Below are 15,615 nucleotides of genomic sequence, written 5' to 3' on the forward strand. Positions count from 1 at the left end.
AAACTATAACATTCTATTAGCTTTCCTAATTACTTGCTGTACCTGCATACTAAGCTTTTGCAATTCATGCACTAGGACACCCAGATCCCTCTGCCTCTCAGAGCTCTGCAATCTCTCACCATTTTGATAACATGCTTTTTTAAAATTCTTCCTGCCAAAATGGACAATTTCACATTTTCCCACATTGTACTCCATTTGCCAGATCTTTGCCCACTTACTTAACCTATCTATATCCTTTTGTAGCCTCCTTATGTCTTCTTCACAACTTACTTTCCTATCTATCTTTGTGTCATTAGCAAATTTAGCAACCATACCAGTGTTATAGCTGTACTGGAACAGCTTGGCTAGGGGCACAGCTAGTAATGGAGCACAAGTTTTCAGTACTACAGCCAGGATGTTGTCATGGCCCATAGCCTTTGCTGTATCCAATGCCTTGTTATTTATACTTTTAGTGTGGAAGGTGAATGAAGATGATGGTATAGCATATATTTACCTTGTAAACCTGATGAATAGGAGGGGTAACCCACGACTGAAATGCACGAGTGTGCCATCCACTAACACTTTTCCACGCTACTCTCACTTTCCTTCTGGTGACCAGCTCAGAACTGACATAATTAGTATGCAGGGAGATCACTGACTATGTTTGAAAGAAATGCTTGCATTTAGATAGTGCCTTTCATGACATTCAAAAGCTTTATGCAGCCAATTAAGTTCTTTTGAAATGTAGTCACTGTTGAAAAGTAGGAAATGTGCCAGTCAGTCTGGGCATCACATGGTCCCACATTCATCAATGGGATAATAATCAGATAATCTGTTGTAGTGATGTTGGTTGAGGCTGAATATTGACCAAGACACCAGAAAGAACTAGAACTCCCCTTCCCCTTCTTCGAAATAGTGCGCATTATGTTCACCTGGGAGCGCAGACGGGGCCTCAGTTTAACCTTCCATCTGAAAGGTGGCGCAGACGGGGCCTCCGACAGTGCAACGAGCACTGGAGTGTCAGCCTAGATATTGTACTTAAGTCCCTGGAGTGATCGCACAACCTTTAGATGCAGAAGCAAGAGCACGAAACACTGAACCACGACTGGTGTGCATGTGAATGCCCCATGTCCTTTAAATGTGAGCACGGGGTTGAGCATTCCTCCTCACCCAGCTCCACATGCAGGTAAGTAAAATTTCAGAAAATTACCTTGTACTTAGCAGGCAATCTTCCAAGGACTTGTGTACTGGAGTTGGCTGCTTCAGAACAGACCAATCGAAGTGGCAGCCTCACAAATGGCTTCTGGCCCCTTATATGTATATGTAAAGCTTTCATACATGGGGCCTGAATACCTATGTTTTCCTCTCCCAATTTGACAGGTGGTGCATTTCCAGCCATAAATGTGTGCGGGCTTCCTGCTCACTGTATTTGGGGTCACAAAAAAGTGCGGCTTGGTCGAATTTATGGACCACTATGTCTGCTTTGTATTCTTTTGTACCACTGAGCACTCTCCAAATAGCTTGCTTAGTGTACTCAGGTCTCACCCCTTTGACTATCTTCACAATGTGGTCCGAACTTCACCAATGGGATGTTTCCATTTTCCACTCTCTGTACCCATATACCATCTCGATGGTACTCTTCCAAGCAGGCAGAGGTGAGGATTACATTTCACCTCTTCCACCTATCAGCATCACTGCCAGTGATCAAATGCTTCAGGGTCTTGATAGATTCTCTGACCTGGGTAGCAACGTTTTTGGAGAAACCCATCTTACACTATTGCCAAAGCCAACTTAGCGCTTTCTAACCCCTTCGTGATTTTGAACACCTATGGCAATTACAGATGCTCTGATCATGAAGGCATGCCTATGATGTGGTGCCAATATCTGATAAATGCCCATGGGCTGTGAATTACGAATGTACAAAAATAATGGGCACCAAAAGCTGTCCCATCAAGCCTGCCACAAACCATGATAGCTGGAACATTATGGCTAACCACTCCCTCCCTCTCCTGCTGTCCCCAACCCAACTCACTTCACAACCACCTTGCAGCCAGGTAATCTCCTAGGGGAAATGAAAAACCCAAGGTCAATAAAGGAAAAAAGTACTCTGTCGCCGACCCAAAATTCCACTGGGAGCTGTATTGAAACAGCAAAGTCTTATTTCTCTTGGGTCCCTTAACCATGAACTTGAGGACAGCAAAGAGATTTCTCCTATCTGTTGAGTTGGATTCAAAACAGAGGCTCTGAAATTAGAAAACAAATTAGAAGCTTTATGGTAAAATACTATTACTTTATTTCATCATGCAGTGAACATAATGGTTCCAAAATGTTAAAAGCCCAAACACATTTGAGATTCATTTAATTTTTGACTTTTACAATTTCAACATCCATTTAACTTGGACTGACATCACTAAAGGTGATGTGTGCTTCAATGAGAATGAACTTCCTCTAAACTCAATTTGATTACAAAAATAATCAACTGTATAATAGCTTCAGTAATAATTGACAGCAGGAAAAATAAGGTGAATTCTTTCTGCTGCAGTGTATGTTCATTTTGTAGCAACTATCAAACCCACATAATCCATTGATTACTTTGTTTAAAAAGTAATGTTCATTTGCTTGTGGTGCATGAAACTCATGGACAAATCATCAATTAGAGGTACACATTTTTCTTCATGGAAACACACTGGTCATAATTATAAAACCTCTCCACCACTCCCTCCTCCTTTAAGATGCCCCTTTAAATCCTACCTCTTTGACTAAGCCTTTGGTAACCTGTCTTAATATCTCCTTATGTAACTCAGTGTCAAAAGTTTGTTTGATAATCGCTCCTGTAAATCCTTGGGATGTGCTACTATGTTAAAGACGCTACATGTATACAAGTTGTTGTTATTGTTTTTGTTGCTGTGAAATCACATGTTTGGAGTGATTTTGCAATGTTACACTGCCAGTTTGTATTATATACATTGGAGAAGAGTTATGTTGTCTATACTGTCTAATTTGCCATGATGGATGTGCACCCGGTATCAGGATTTGTGTCACATATGACAATGTCATTTTCATGGACCTGACATAATTACACTCTGATTACTGTAACTAATTTTCTTTTCAAAACTCAGTGTAAACCTACAGTGACTAATTAACAAAAAGCCACTGAATGAGAAAAGGCCATCACACCCTCTCTTTCATCACACCATGTACCATCTACCCTATTGAGGACTTTGCCCTGTGATTTATATAATCTTCTGATTGCACAAATTCTTTCATTCCCTACTGCAATCAGGCAAACTTTTAGCACATTTATGTTGCTCATTTCTCTGCTATTTATCTCTGGGCTGCTGTTCTGTAGCAATATTTCGCCCTTTAATGTCCCCACCCCGCAGCATAGCAGAATATATCATTTCAGTCAGGGCCTGCCTAATCATTTTCCCAACCAAGGTAAACCTTCGCATTCTCGACTGCTCTTTCTGCAGGGGTTGGTGGGGGGAGGAGGGTGCAAGGATTGACAGGGGCTGGTCACGGGTGGGTGGGGTGCAGCAAATGCATGGGGTGATGGTTCTTCTGATCTCTGATTTCACTTTAATCCTCTTATTAAACCTCTGTCTTCTATTGTTCTGACATCAAATAATCTACTTTAACCTACAGCTGCTTTTATGTTGGACTTTAGAACCATGCTACGGGTACAACACCTGATACTTGCCTTGGCAATAACCCAACCAGGTTGGCTTTTGGATTGCAGTCTGGCTGCATTTGACCAGCACATCAGGACCTGAAATCACTAGCTTGGGTGCAACTGCAATAGAAGAGCAATCTTTTTCCCTCAGCACTTTGAGGGCCTGAATCACATTCCATGCCTGGGACTTCTAATCAATTTTTAGACTTCAATTAATCAATGAAGGAATACAAGAATATTTTTAAACCATTTAAAAAAAATCTGTTTTCCAAGGTTGCTTTGCCTAATTCCTTATCAGATTAATTTTAAATATGAGGCATCAAGAGAATGCATATTTCAAATACATTATTTGGCATAAATTTCAATCATGGATTCTCTTCCAAGTACCAAGCAAAGAAACGGGAGATTAGTACAAAAATAATGACAATATTTCAATGGTTCTAGTAGTATTTTGCTTTGTTTGCATTTAAGCTGGAGGATTTCAAAATTCTTGACCGGGGTTCACACTTGATTTGTGGAGATCATCAAAAAAAGGATGGGACCAAAGCAGACTCACAACACCTCACCACCCCCCACACACCAAAAGAACGACATTAATTCAGGTTGTTTGCGTAACCCCTGGGTTAGGATATGAATAGTTTGGGATTTCAAATGTGTGAGGCTGATCTCTGATCGGAAGTCATCTCTGGATCTAAAGCCTCTCACTTCAAGCCCTTTTCATCCCTTCTCACAGTGAACTCTATTAACCTCGACCTCACAGACGTTGGAAGGGCAACAAACAGTCCATTGTGGCATGGAAGATGACACCTACAGGTCTTTGGTAATTTCGGCGGATATGGCCAGTGGTAACGCAGTGTAGACTGCGGCAAAGGGTGAAAGCAGAGTAGTGCCCTGCACCGGCCAACCACTGCAGCTGCCAAGCTACCTAAACATTTTGGATCCTCCTCGTCCCTGGGATCATGCAAAAGGAGTCAGACAGTGGGGGTGCGGGGGGGGGGGGGGTGGTGGTGGGGGGTGCAGCAGCATGCATCCTTCCTCCACTATAATCAAATTCCTTAGTGTAGGTTTAGCTGTAAAGTGTGACCTATAGAGGAATAGTTCAACATGAAATAAAGTCAATATAACTATTTTCAAGAACAACTTACATTTATATAGCAACTTTAGCAAAGTAAAACATCCCAAGACACTTCACAGGAGTGTTTTCAAACAAAATTTTACTCTGAGGAGATAGTAGGCTACTGAAGCTTGGTGCAAGAATTAGGTTTTAAAGAGCGTCTTAAAGGAGGAGAGAGTGGTAGAGAGATTTATGGAGGGAATTCTAGAGCCTAGGGCCTAAATAGCTGAGGACACAGTTGTCGATGGTGGGGCAAAGGAAATCGGGGATACAAAAGTTGCTGTTGTACTGTTGTAGTACAAGCCTCTAGTTAACTTTTTTGACATCTTTCTTGAGATAAACATCAAATCCATGGAGCATTAAAAATCAGCTGGTTCATTCATTATCATTGGGAATGTAGCAGCAGAGCGTGAGGCAAACTTAATAAGTTGGGCTTCAGAGTAAATGGCATTCCATTCCCACTATCATCAGATCGTGGGGGATGGTTTCTTTTACATACTATGCGTTAATCATAAAACTGATTATAAAAGAGGGTTTACAACTGTATAGGTGACAGCTGTTGTTCAGTTGGTAGCACTCTCTCCTCTGATTAGAACGTTGTGGGTTCGAGTCACACTCCAGAGACTTAAGCGCACATAATCCAGGCTAATACTTCAGTGCAGGACTGAGGGAGTGCTGAACTGTCAGAGGTGCTATCTATTAGGTAAGATGTTAAGCCGAGGCCTCATCTGCCCTCTCATGTGGACATATGAGATCACATAGCATGATTTAGAAGTAGTTCTTCCCAGGGTTTTGCCCAATATCTATCTCTTGATCAAATCATTATGTGCGCAAATTGGCTGCCATGTTTTCCACAATACAACAGCACACTTCAAAACAAAGTACTTAATTGGTTGTGAAGTGTTTTGAGACATCCTGAGGTTGTGAAAGATGCTATATAGATGCAAGTTCTTTCTTTGTTTTTTCATTACACATACCACACAGAAGGAATTCTCCCATCGCACCGTCCTTTGAAAAATATGTAAATTGACCTAGTGTGACTTCAAAGGTGGAATCATCATGGTATTAAATCTCTGCTGGACTCCAAGTCCATGATGTCCTTAGACAAATGCACACTTTGAGGGGGGAGTGGCGTAAATATTGCAAAGATTAAATTCAACTTGGAACAATGAAATCTGAATCAAATCTTCAGCAACTGACTGAATCCTGGAATGCCCCATGAAAGTGATGCACCTCTAGCATAATACAATATTGAAGCATACAATGTGGATTAATCTTTTTTATAGCAATATAAAATATGACCACCTCACATCCTGTAACAGAATGGAACTAAATATCAGACAACTTTGTAAAATAGGAGTCTAAAATAAAAGCATAACCAGTGAGATTTATCCATATTTTCTCACAATTGCTTGCAATCGCTCCAGTAGAAATGATCTATTTCACTGCGACGTACCTTTTCAATTTAAACACAGTCAAACATTTATCTGAAAAATAATGTGTGTGTATTTTTGAAGTGATTAAAAAGAAAGTTATGAAGATCCATGGGATATCTGATGTCAAGAAATACATTTGAAATCAAAAAAAGAGACTTGGATTTATATAGCATCTCTCAAATTGTGTCACATACAATAATTTAGTTGGAAATGCATAACTGGTGTCACAGCCATTTTTCACCCTACAGCAACCTACAACTAGCGATGAAAATGAATGGGCAGTGAATCTGCTTTTGCTGTTGGGGGAGGAGAGTTAGTCAAGGAATTGGAAGAACTCCCTGCTCTTCAATGAGTGCCAAAGGGATCTTCAGCTTCCATTTGAAGCACTGGCACAGACAGGTGGGACCTTGGCTAACTGGCCCCCTGACAATGCAACACTCACACATAGTCCTGCACTGGGGTATAAACCAAAATTATATATTTATCGCCTTGGTGGGGCCTGAAGGGACAGGCTTGAGGAGTTACAAGTTTGGGTGGAATATAAATTTTAAGTTTTAAAATAATTTATTCCGACAGGCCTTAGTTACATTGGTGCAGTCAGGTCTATCATAGAAAGATAGGACGGACGTAGACTGCACTCAGAGACACATTTGAGACAGTTGAGTACAAAATGGGGAGAAACAGAAAATCCAAATGTAGATGGAAGCCAATGGCTAGAAGAAAGCCAGGTGGTAGATCATAAAAGTAGCTGAGGTGTAGCAGCTGGAATGTAACTTAAGGGTTCCTTACAGTTTACCTTTGTGTCCAGATTAAGATGGATATCTTTAACCCTCATTCATAACTTATGTGGCTCCTCAATCTCTAAAATTCTGAGATGATGCTTCAGGGCCATAACATTTTTCTAATGTTGTTGACACATTTATATGGATAATATATTAGTCTCCTCACTCTCTGCATTTTTAAAATTATTATTGCAGATTACATTTTTATGAGGACAGCTAATGAACAACTTGTCCATTTCTCTTAAACTGAATCAGCCCATCTCTCCTCTGCAGCCATGATATCTGGGTCCATTCGTTGATGATTTGGGATCGGATGCAAATTGAAAATATAAGCGCACACTGACAGTTGGTAATTTGGATTCAATGTCATGTTAGGAATCCAGGACACAACACTCCAAATTTACACAGTAAAAACCTTTCTTTTTTGCTGAAAGAGCAATTAAAAGAGAGATGAAATGATTTGTTTTTTTGCATGCGTTTGTGCAAAAATAGAGATTTGGGAAGTATGCAACATGAGAAAATTGACTGAAAAAGTCATTGTGCATTTCCCTGTGATGAGTGGTATACAATTTGAATAGTGGTGAGGGGACAGGGTTGGGTGTATGTGTGTTGTTGGAACTATTATGGAAAGGCATATTTAATGTGATTAGCAATGAATTACAAGAGGCTCATTTCCATTAGTGGTAAACCTGCTCACACCAAACTCAAACACATGAATTATGTTTAGGAAAGCTAAATATTCCCTGTGGGTTGTATTTCCTTGACTTTTGAAGGTTAATGGGTGATAAAATTGAGGTGTTTGAAACAAAATTGGATTCAATACAGTAAATCGAGACAAGCTATTTCCTCTGATGGGGAATCTGGAAGAAGACAGCATGATCTTAAGTTTACAGCTAAGCCATTCAGGAGTGAAATCAGGAAGCACTTATTCACGCAAAGGGTAGGGGAAATGTAGAATTGTCTTCCCTCAAAGGGCTGTGGATACTGGGTTGATTGAAATTTTCAAGACTTAGACCAACAGATTTTTATTAGGTAAGGATGAAAAGGGATATGGAACAAAGACGGATAAATGGAGTTGAAGTACAGATCAGCTGTGATCTAATTGAATAGCGAATAGGTTTCAGGGCCTGAATGGTCTACTCCCATTCCTATGTTTCCTGGCACTGAATAATTAACTTATTGATGAACGTTTAAAAATTTTAATTTGGTTACCTAATTTATCAAGAAATTAATTTGCTTTTTTTTAAATTGACTGCTTATTGTTTCATTTTTCGACTGGAATTGCCTTTTTCAGGAATTAGTCGCAGAGTGGTGTTTGCTTCCAGCCTGGAGGACATACGCGTCCCAACACGCTTCCAGTCAACTAAATACAGATCTTTTCAATCTGCTTCCCTATTTCTGCATTACCAGCAGGTAGTTTTTGGATTAGTTAACTGACCATTTGGTATATCTGGCTTGTGTTACCTACTTGAAGGTGAAGTCAAAAGTTTATTTTCTAATCACAATCATAATTTAGCTGATGGGACAGCTAAGAGGACATTGAACATGTAATTTCCTTAGGCTTGATGGCTTTGTATTCAAATGTAGTTGGAAATGTGATAAAACATACAGATCCCTATTCTTATTGTTAAAACAACTCATGGTCCACATTTGCCAAGTTTCAATATCTATTTTCCCCCTCAGTGTCCTCTCAACCTCCCAAGGCACTGAAGCATACTGAGATAAGATTCAATGGGTGCTAACAATTTTTTCCTAAGTTTTCCAATTGACCATTCTTCATATGCAAGCCTCAACATTTTGGCAGTCCATTGTTGATCATGAAAGGGGAAAATCAAAGTCAAGCCTGATGCTATCCAATCATAAGGAATTAGGAAAGAAATCTATCCCTCCAGAGATGGGTTTGAGGTTATAGACAGCAGAGCTATGAGATCACCAAGATATCTACTATTTTAGCATTATGTAGTGACATTTTCATTTGGATACTTCCATCATACAATCATAGTCTTTATATCACATGATTTGTACCCAAATACAACATATATATAAAATTCCAATTTTTTAAAGATTTCTTTACTAATTTTTGAATTTTATTTTGCATTTAGATTTGACTGTGAAGTTAACTTTTCACGTTAAAATATTGTTATTGTGTTATAGCCTTATGAACTTGAAGGTATACAAAGCATACATTTTGGGCCTGTGTTTCAGCACTGCTTCCTCTGTCCAAATCCAATGCTGGCAAGTCTTGTACACCAAAAAAAACACTCCATTCATATTGCTTAAAAAAAATGACTTCCATTAAAAAGGACAGCCCTATTCCCTCCCTCTATTCATCTTTGATCATCTGATCCCCCCCCCCCTCCGCATTCCACCCCCCCCACCCCCCACCCCGCTGTGTTTTGCAATATAATCTGCATATGAGGGTTCACCAACAATCGTTTTTTCCATCTGGAAATCCAGTGGTGCTTTTGTGAAGACCTGTACCTTCCAATTCTTCCAGACTGGTAAAACTTTATATAAAATGACAAATGATTTTCTCTTTCACTTGACCAAATAGTTCACCAGCGAGATTAGTCATCAGAGGAGTGCAACATGGGCTGTCGTTTAAACCAGGCGAGTGAAGGAACCCAGTGTTCAGTGGCACTTGCTCCATTTAAATTCAAGGCACGGGCACCATGAAAGCAACTCCAAATCCCCACTTGCCATGATAAACCATTTTTTGTACCATCAGCTGTTACCAACTCCCTGACTGTGGCTTGTTCCAGGGAGCTTTATCTAAGTGAAGATTTAGCCCCATAATGAGCAGACAGCTTAAAGGTTTCTTTTGTTTAAAAAAAAATACAGCCTTTTGCTGTTGGCATTATATCATCTTCATGTTGAACCTCCGTGTGCCTCCCTGCTCAGTGTCAACTGAGGCTCCGTTAGACTTGCGAGGAATGTATTCAATATCAATATTGGTCTTGTGCTTGCCCTTCCCCCGGCTCCACACAAAAAGTAGCAGGAAACAGAACAACACCACGCCAAGGAATGTGAAGCAACCCATGGCAGTGGACACCAATATAGTTTTGAGGTCCAGTGCAACTGTCATGTGTACATGCGTCCCATTGGAATGGGTGTCATTAAAATCAGTCATGTACAGAGAGCTCCTGTTTCCGTGCAGATGCTCAGAAAGTCCCTTTACGACCAATGTCACAGAGAAAGAATCATTCCCGGCAGCGTTACTGGCGATACAAACGTAGACTCCGCTATCCTGAATCTGGGTGAACTTGAATTCCAGTGTTCCATCTCCCAGTACTGTCGCCCTTCCGTTTGACTTGACAGTAATTAGCCTCCTGCGGGGAGACTGCCAGGAGATAATCGGGAGAGGGTCACCATTGGCATGGCAAATGAATTGGGCTACCTGGCCTTCGTCGACCACCACGTGCTGCGGACTTTTGTCTCGTATTTTGGGTTTTTGGCAGATGAAATAGCTAGGCAGGTAAAGATCATTGAAATCTTGAAACTGCTTTCCTTTGATGCTCTCTGGTGAGGCACAAGTCGGCTGCTCTTCTGAAAACCTCAGCATCTTCCTCCTTTGCAGGATCCACAGCAGCCGACAGTCACATGCCAATGGGTTATGGTCAATACAGAGCACTTGGAGGCTTTTGACAGTTTGAAATGCACTCTCCTCCAAAGTGTCTAACAGGTTGTGAGACACGTTTAGGACCCGCAAGATATGCAGCCCTTTAAAGGAACGGGGCTTGATGGTGAGCAACTGTGCACTAACCAGGTGCAGTTCTTGAAGACGTATCAAGTCCTGTAACATGCCCGATTCGACAGTGCTGATGGGGTTGTAGGACAGATTCAGGTATGCAAGGTAAATCAAGTGCTTGAATGCCCCATAGGGTATTGCAGATAGGTTTGTATTGGTGATGGATAGGGAGGTGAGGTTAAGACCATGCAGGCTGTTGGCAGGCAGTATGTCCAGCAGAGGCCAGTGATCAATCTCCAGGTATTTCAAACGATATAACTTTTTAAAGGAATATGCATGGATAGCATTGATGTGGAGGTGGCATAGCCGGAGGTGGATGAGACTGTGAAGGTGAGACAGTGCTTCTGTTGGCACTGCTGTAAGGTTGCATTTCTCAAGGGTGAGCTGCTGAAGTGCGAGCAGTCCACTGAAGGCTCGGTGTGAAATGTAAACCAGATCATTGTCCCCCACTTCAAGAGACTTTAAGTTATGTAGATCCTGAAAGGTGTAGTCCAGCAAAATGACTATTTTGTTCTCGCTGATGTCCAGCCTTGTCAAGTTAGACAATCCAGAAAAAACACCAAGGGGTATCAGTTTTAGGCGGTTACTTCTCAGGCGAAGGGAGCGCAAATTAAAAAGATTACTAAAAGAGCCAGGTTCCACGATTGTTATTATATTTTCACTAAGGTCTATTACTTCCAGTAAGGTATATGATGCAAACTCATCTGGATTGATGTTCTTTAGTTTGTTCTTGCTTAGGTCCAATATCTTAGTCTCAATAGGAATGCCCTCAGGGATCACAGTCAAGCGCTTGCGATGGCAAGTGACGGATTTGTTCTGTGCAGCACATTCACACCGAGCTGGGCATCCCAGTGTAGACCCAGTGAGAACGATGATCAGAGCCAGACCTAGAAATGGCTGCCAACAGGATATGGCCGCATGAAGCATGACTTTGCTGATGTAGTCTACCATTCCGTCAAGGGCCTAGGACAGAGGGGAGACAAGAATAAAAAAAAAAGAAAGCTTTAGTTACTTAAATATTAGTAACCACACAGTTGTTAGCAACATAGGAATCATTTTGATGCAGTTTGTGAACAATACAATTTGAGTCTGCAGTCGATACCTTGTAGCATTAATCTCCGCCGTAAATCGTCGGAGTTCCTCACATTTATGGGAGCTCACTCACTATATCTACTTATACAACAGCAGGTCCTAGGGGCTGGATTTTAAGAGTCCGCCGCTGCTCCCAGCGGCGAGCTGAAAAAACGATGGCCTGCACGCCAAAAAGCTGGCACGATCTCCCCCACAATGACATGGAGGGGGTGGGCTGTCCGACGCTGGCAATGGTTTAGGCTGCCTGTGTGCAGGCGTGGCGCCATTTTTAAAGAGCAGCCAACCCTGCTGGCATATTTACATTTTTAAAGATACAACCCCCACCCCCTAAAATTTATCAAATAAAATTCTAACATCCTTTTCCCACCCCCCATTAACAATTACATTAGGTATTTGCCCTTTCCCCTTCCAAAGCACTTACCTTTTAAATCTGACCTACCCTGCTCCCCCCAGAGTGCACAAAGTTTCAAGTTCACCCCTTCCCAACATCTCCTACACCCATTATATTTATTTGTCCTCGATTCCATCCCCCTCCCACCCCCTGCTCTGAAAATCTTAATGCCTCCCCACTCCCCACCAGTGTCACGCCGGCTTTCCCCAGACAGGGAACTGAAGGCGCGGGAGTGCCGGCTGCTGCACTGAGCATTGTGGTAGGCCCGGAAGATTGAAGGTAAGTTCTTTTAAATTTATTCCTCTTATTACTTTAAATATTGAAACTAAGCTCCTGTCACCCAGCAAGAGTGGACGGGCGAGGGGATGGTGGATGCTACGGAGCCTCGCCGTTATCGGAAGAATGGGGCCAGGCCCTCCCAGTGTCGAGCTCTGTGGTGGGCCGCTTCCGCAACCATCTTCCAGCCCTCCCCCCACCACCCCCCCTTCCCCGTCCCCACTCCTGCCATGGAGCCCAACGTTGTGGACTTGGTAAAATCCAGCCCCAGGAGTGTAACAATGAAACTTCCTTGTGATTTGGACTGGAACTCTGTCTCTTTTGCAACTTCATTTTTTTCAATCTCTCTGACTTAGCACTAGAGGAGACTAGGCTTAGTTCACCTCATTTACACTTTATCTGCAGTTACATGAATGCACAAAGCAACAAATGTGATCAGATCCATTAGGTCCATTAGTAAAACTATAAATGATCTTAAACTAACAATCACAATGCTGCTGCACTTTGGTGGGCCATTTTACTCTGCATAAACAGAATAACCCTTCAGCATTGTGTCCCATGGACCACCTCTCCTGTAGTTTCTGTCTTTTGCTGCCTGACTGCCTGTGCACTGTCCTGTTTCGAAAGCTTCATTCTCTGTATCACAAAGCCTGGCTCTCATCTACTCTCTTTTTCACAGGCAGAGATCACAAATTTTAAGCTGTTTTATTCCATGCTCTTTCCAGTTGCCTAGAAAAGTTAATGAATCACAGCATAGTCAGAGAGGGAAACAACTTCTGATTGGTGTGTTAACCACTTTTGTCTGACTCCTGAACCACATTCCAACTTGGGCTAAGAACATAGGAACAGGAGTAGATCATTCAGCCCTTTGAGCCTGTTACACGATTCAATTAGATCATGACTGAACTGTATGTCAAGTCCATTTACCCACCTTGATTCCATCGTCTTAAATATACTTATCTGTCTTGAGAAATGAGCCCCATTAAAAAGCTTGGAATAAAACAGCTTAACATTTCAAGACAAACCTTTTCCCATCTAGTATTAACTAAATCCACCTTCAGAGAAATCAATGAAATACACATGCAGAAGAGACGGGGATCCAATCTAGGTCACAAGATGGTTCCATTGTTGCAGGTCTAACTCTACCACACAAGCAGATATAGGGGAATGTAGTCAACCCCAATAAAAAAAAGATGCTCAGACCACTTATGGGACTGACTGAAACTGAGGTACGACCCACTGCAGACCCAAATTTATAGGTGACTTTAAAAGTGTATAGATCATTCCATTTTAATAAAAGCATGAAGAAAATCAAAAAAGTGAAGATCATCATCTGTTTGTGAATGATGCAGAAACACATTTTTTTTATATGGGATATGTTGTGATTTGAGCTCATTCCCAGCACTCTTTATTCATACTGATAACAAAAGGTAGCTTCCATTGACTCGTGCCACCTATGATTTGAAGCTTATAATCTTAAACATGAAATAACTGGGTTAGTTTGCTGCAGAATTAACCTTATCCTTTTATTTAGTTACATTGCACCTGAATTCTACATGAGTTTCCCATTAACAAGCTCTGTACTTGATGGGTGAAAGCAACACCACACTGTCAGAGATGTGATTCAGGCTAAACAATCAGATAAATTTATTACACAAGAATAATTAACAGAGAAGCAAACCAAATGAAGTAGAACGTGTATACAACAATTCTCGGCTTGAAAGGTCAATTAAAATTTGTAACAGCACAGAAGTCGTTTGGGATCTTCAAGAAGGTTCAAAAAGTCTGAAGAAAACTGGGCCAGGGGATCATACGCAGGTGGGAGAATCCACTAGATTGGAGAGGAATTTAAAGAACCTTTTTAAAAATTCATTAAAAAAATTATGCATATTTTATCATTGTTTCTCTGGATTTCAAGTTAAAGCAAAAAGAAATTAGTTTTATTGGTTGCTCCAGTGCCCATCTACACTTGCTGGCCTTGTTGAAGTGATGGACAGTGGTGTAAGTGGTAATGTCACTGGGCTGGTGCTCGAGACCCAGGCTAATGCCCTGGGGAACATGGGTTCAAATCCCACCATGACAGCTGGTGGAATTTAAATTCAATTAGTTAATAAATTAATTAGTTAAAAAAATTTGGACTTGAAAGCTAGTCTCAGAAATGATGCCATGAAATGATCACTGATTGTTGTAAAAACCCATCTGATTCACTAATGTCCTTTAGGGAAAGAAATCTGCTGTCCTTACCTGGTCTGGTCTACATGTGACTCCAGACCCACAGCAATGTGGCTGACTCTTAACTGCCCTCTGAAATGGCCTAGCAAGCCACTTAGTTGTTAAGGGCTATTTGGGATGCACGACAAATGCTGGCCTTGCCAGTGATACCCACATCTCATTGACAAATTTTTAAAAATGGTAACACTACAATTGTACTGCAGATTTGCTCAGTAATAAATCAATGTTGTCTTATTTAATTGTGCTTGGATACGCTGACAGGACACTGACAACCCTCCTCACTTGCCCATGGGGCAAAAGAGATAAACCACATTGCATGGCATTAGGATTGAATTAGTAGGTGGCAAGTTCTCTTTCCTGAAGCACATCAGCGAGCCAATTGGATCCAATCCAGCAGTTTTTGTATTTTTTTCTGCTGCTAGTCGCCAGATTTATTGAACTGAATTCAATTTCACCACTTGCCATGGTGTGATCTGAACTTGTGAGCTCTAAGCAACTAATCCAGTACCATAGCCATTGGCTTATGTATCCAATAGTATTTCTTAAGCAATTACTTCTTCATATTTAAGTTACACAAGAACCAGGTCAAGCTGTGAACTTCTAATTAGCACTGAATAATGTTACTACCTAATGTAGATGCTCTAATCTATGGCATAAAATGTATGCAACAAAAATTGAATATGTTTGCTATGAAGCTAACATTAAATATTCTCTTCACATTGCATTGGACACAGAGGTAGATTTTCCTCACACTTGGATTACCTGTCCGATGTGTGTTGGGGCAAGCCTTTTGCCTGCCATTCTGACCCCTTGGTGACCCCAAATTACTTCCCCTGGGTCCAAGCTAATTATATAGAATTTCCTAGAATATACAGAATAGAAACAGGCCATT

The 15,615-nt window shown here is 41.2% G+C and overlaps 1 protein-coding gene across 4 annotated transcripts in view; it reads right to left on the reverse strand.

Moving 5' to 3' along the window:
* Positions 1–9,412: 9,412 nt before the first annotated feature.
* Positions 9,413–15,615, reverse strand: part of lingo2 (leucine rich repeat and Ig domain containing 2) — a 732,996-nt gene continuing 726,793 nt past the window's right edge. For all 4 annotated transcript variants that reach the window (XM_068028956.1, XM_068028955.1, XM_068028958.1 and 1 more), the window contains one exon: positions 9,413–11,695. In XM_068028956.1, the coding sequence (XP_067885057.1) occupies positions 9,842–11,695 (1,854 nt within the window). In that variant the 3' untranslated portion in view covers positions 9,413–9,841. The remainder of the gene's footprint in view (positions 11,696–15,615) is intronic.

This window comes from Heterodontus francisci, chromosome 4 (assembly GCF_036365525.1).
Source record: "Heterodontus francisci isolate sHetFra1 chromosome 4, sHetFra1.hap1, whole genome shotgun sequence".
Classification (NCBI taxonomy): domain Eukaryota; kingdom Metazoa; phylum Chordata; class Chondrichthyes; order Heterodontiformes; family Heterodontidae; genus Heterodontus; species Heterodontus francisci.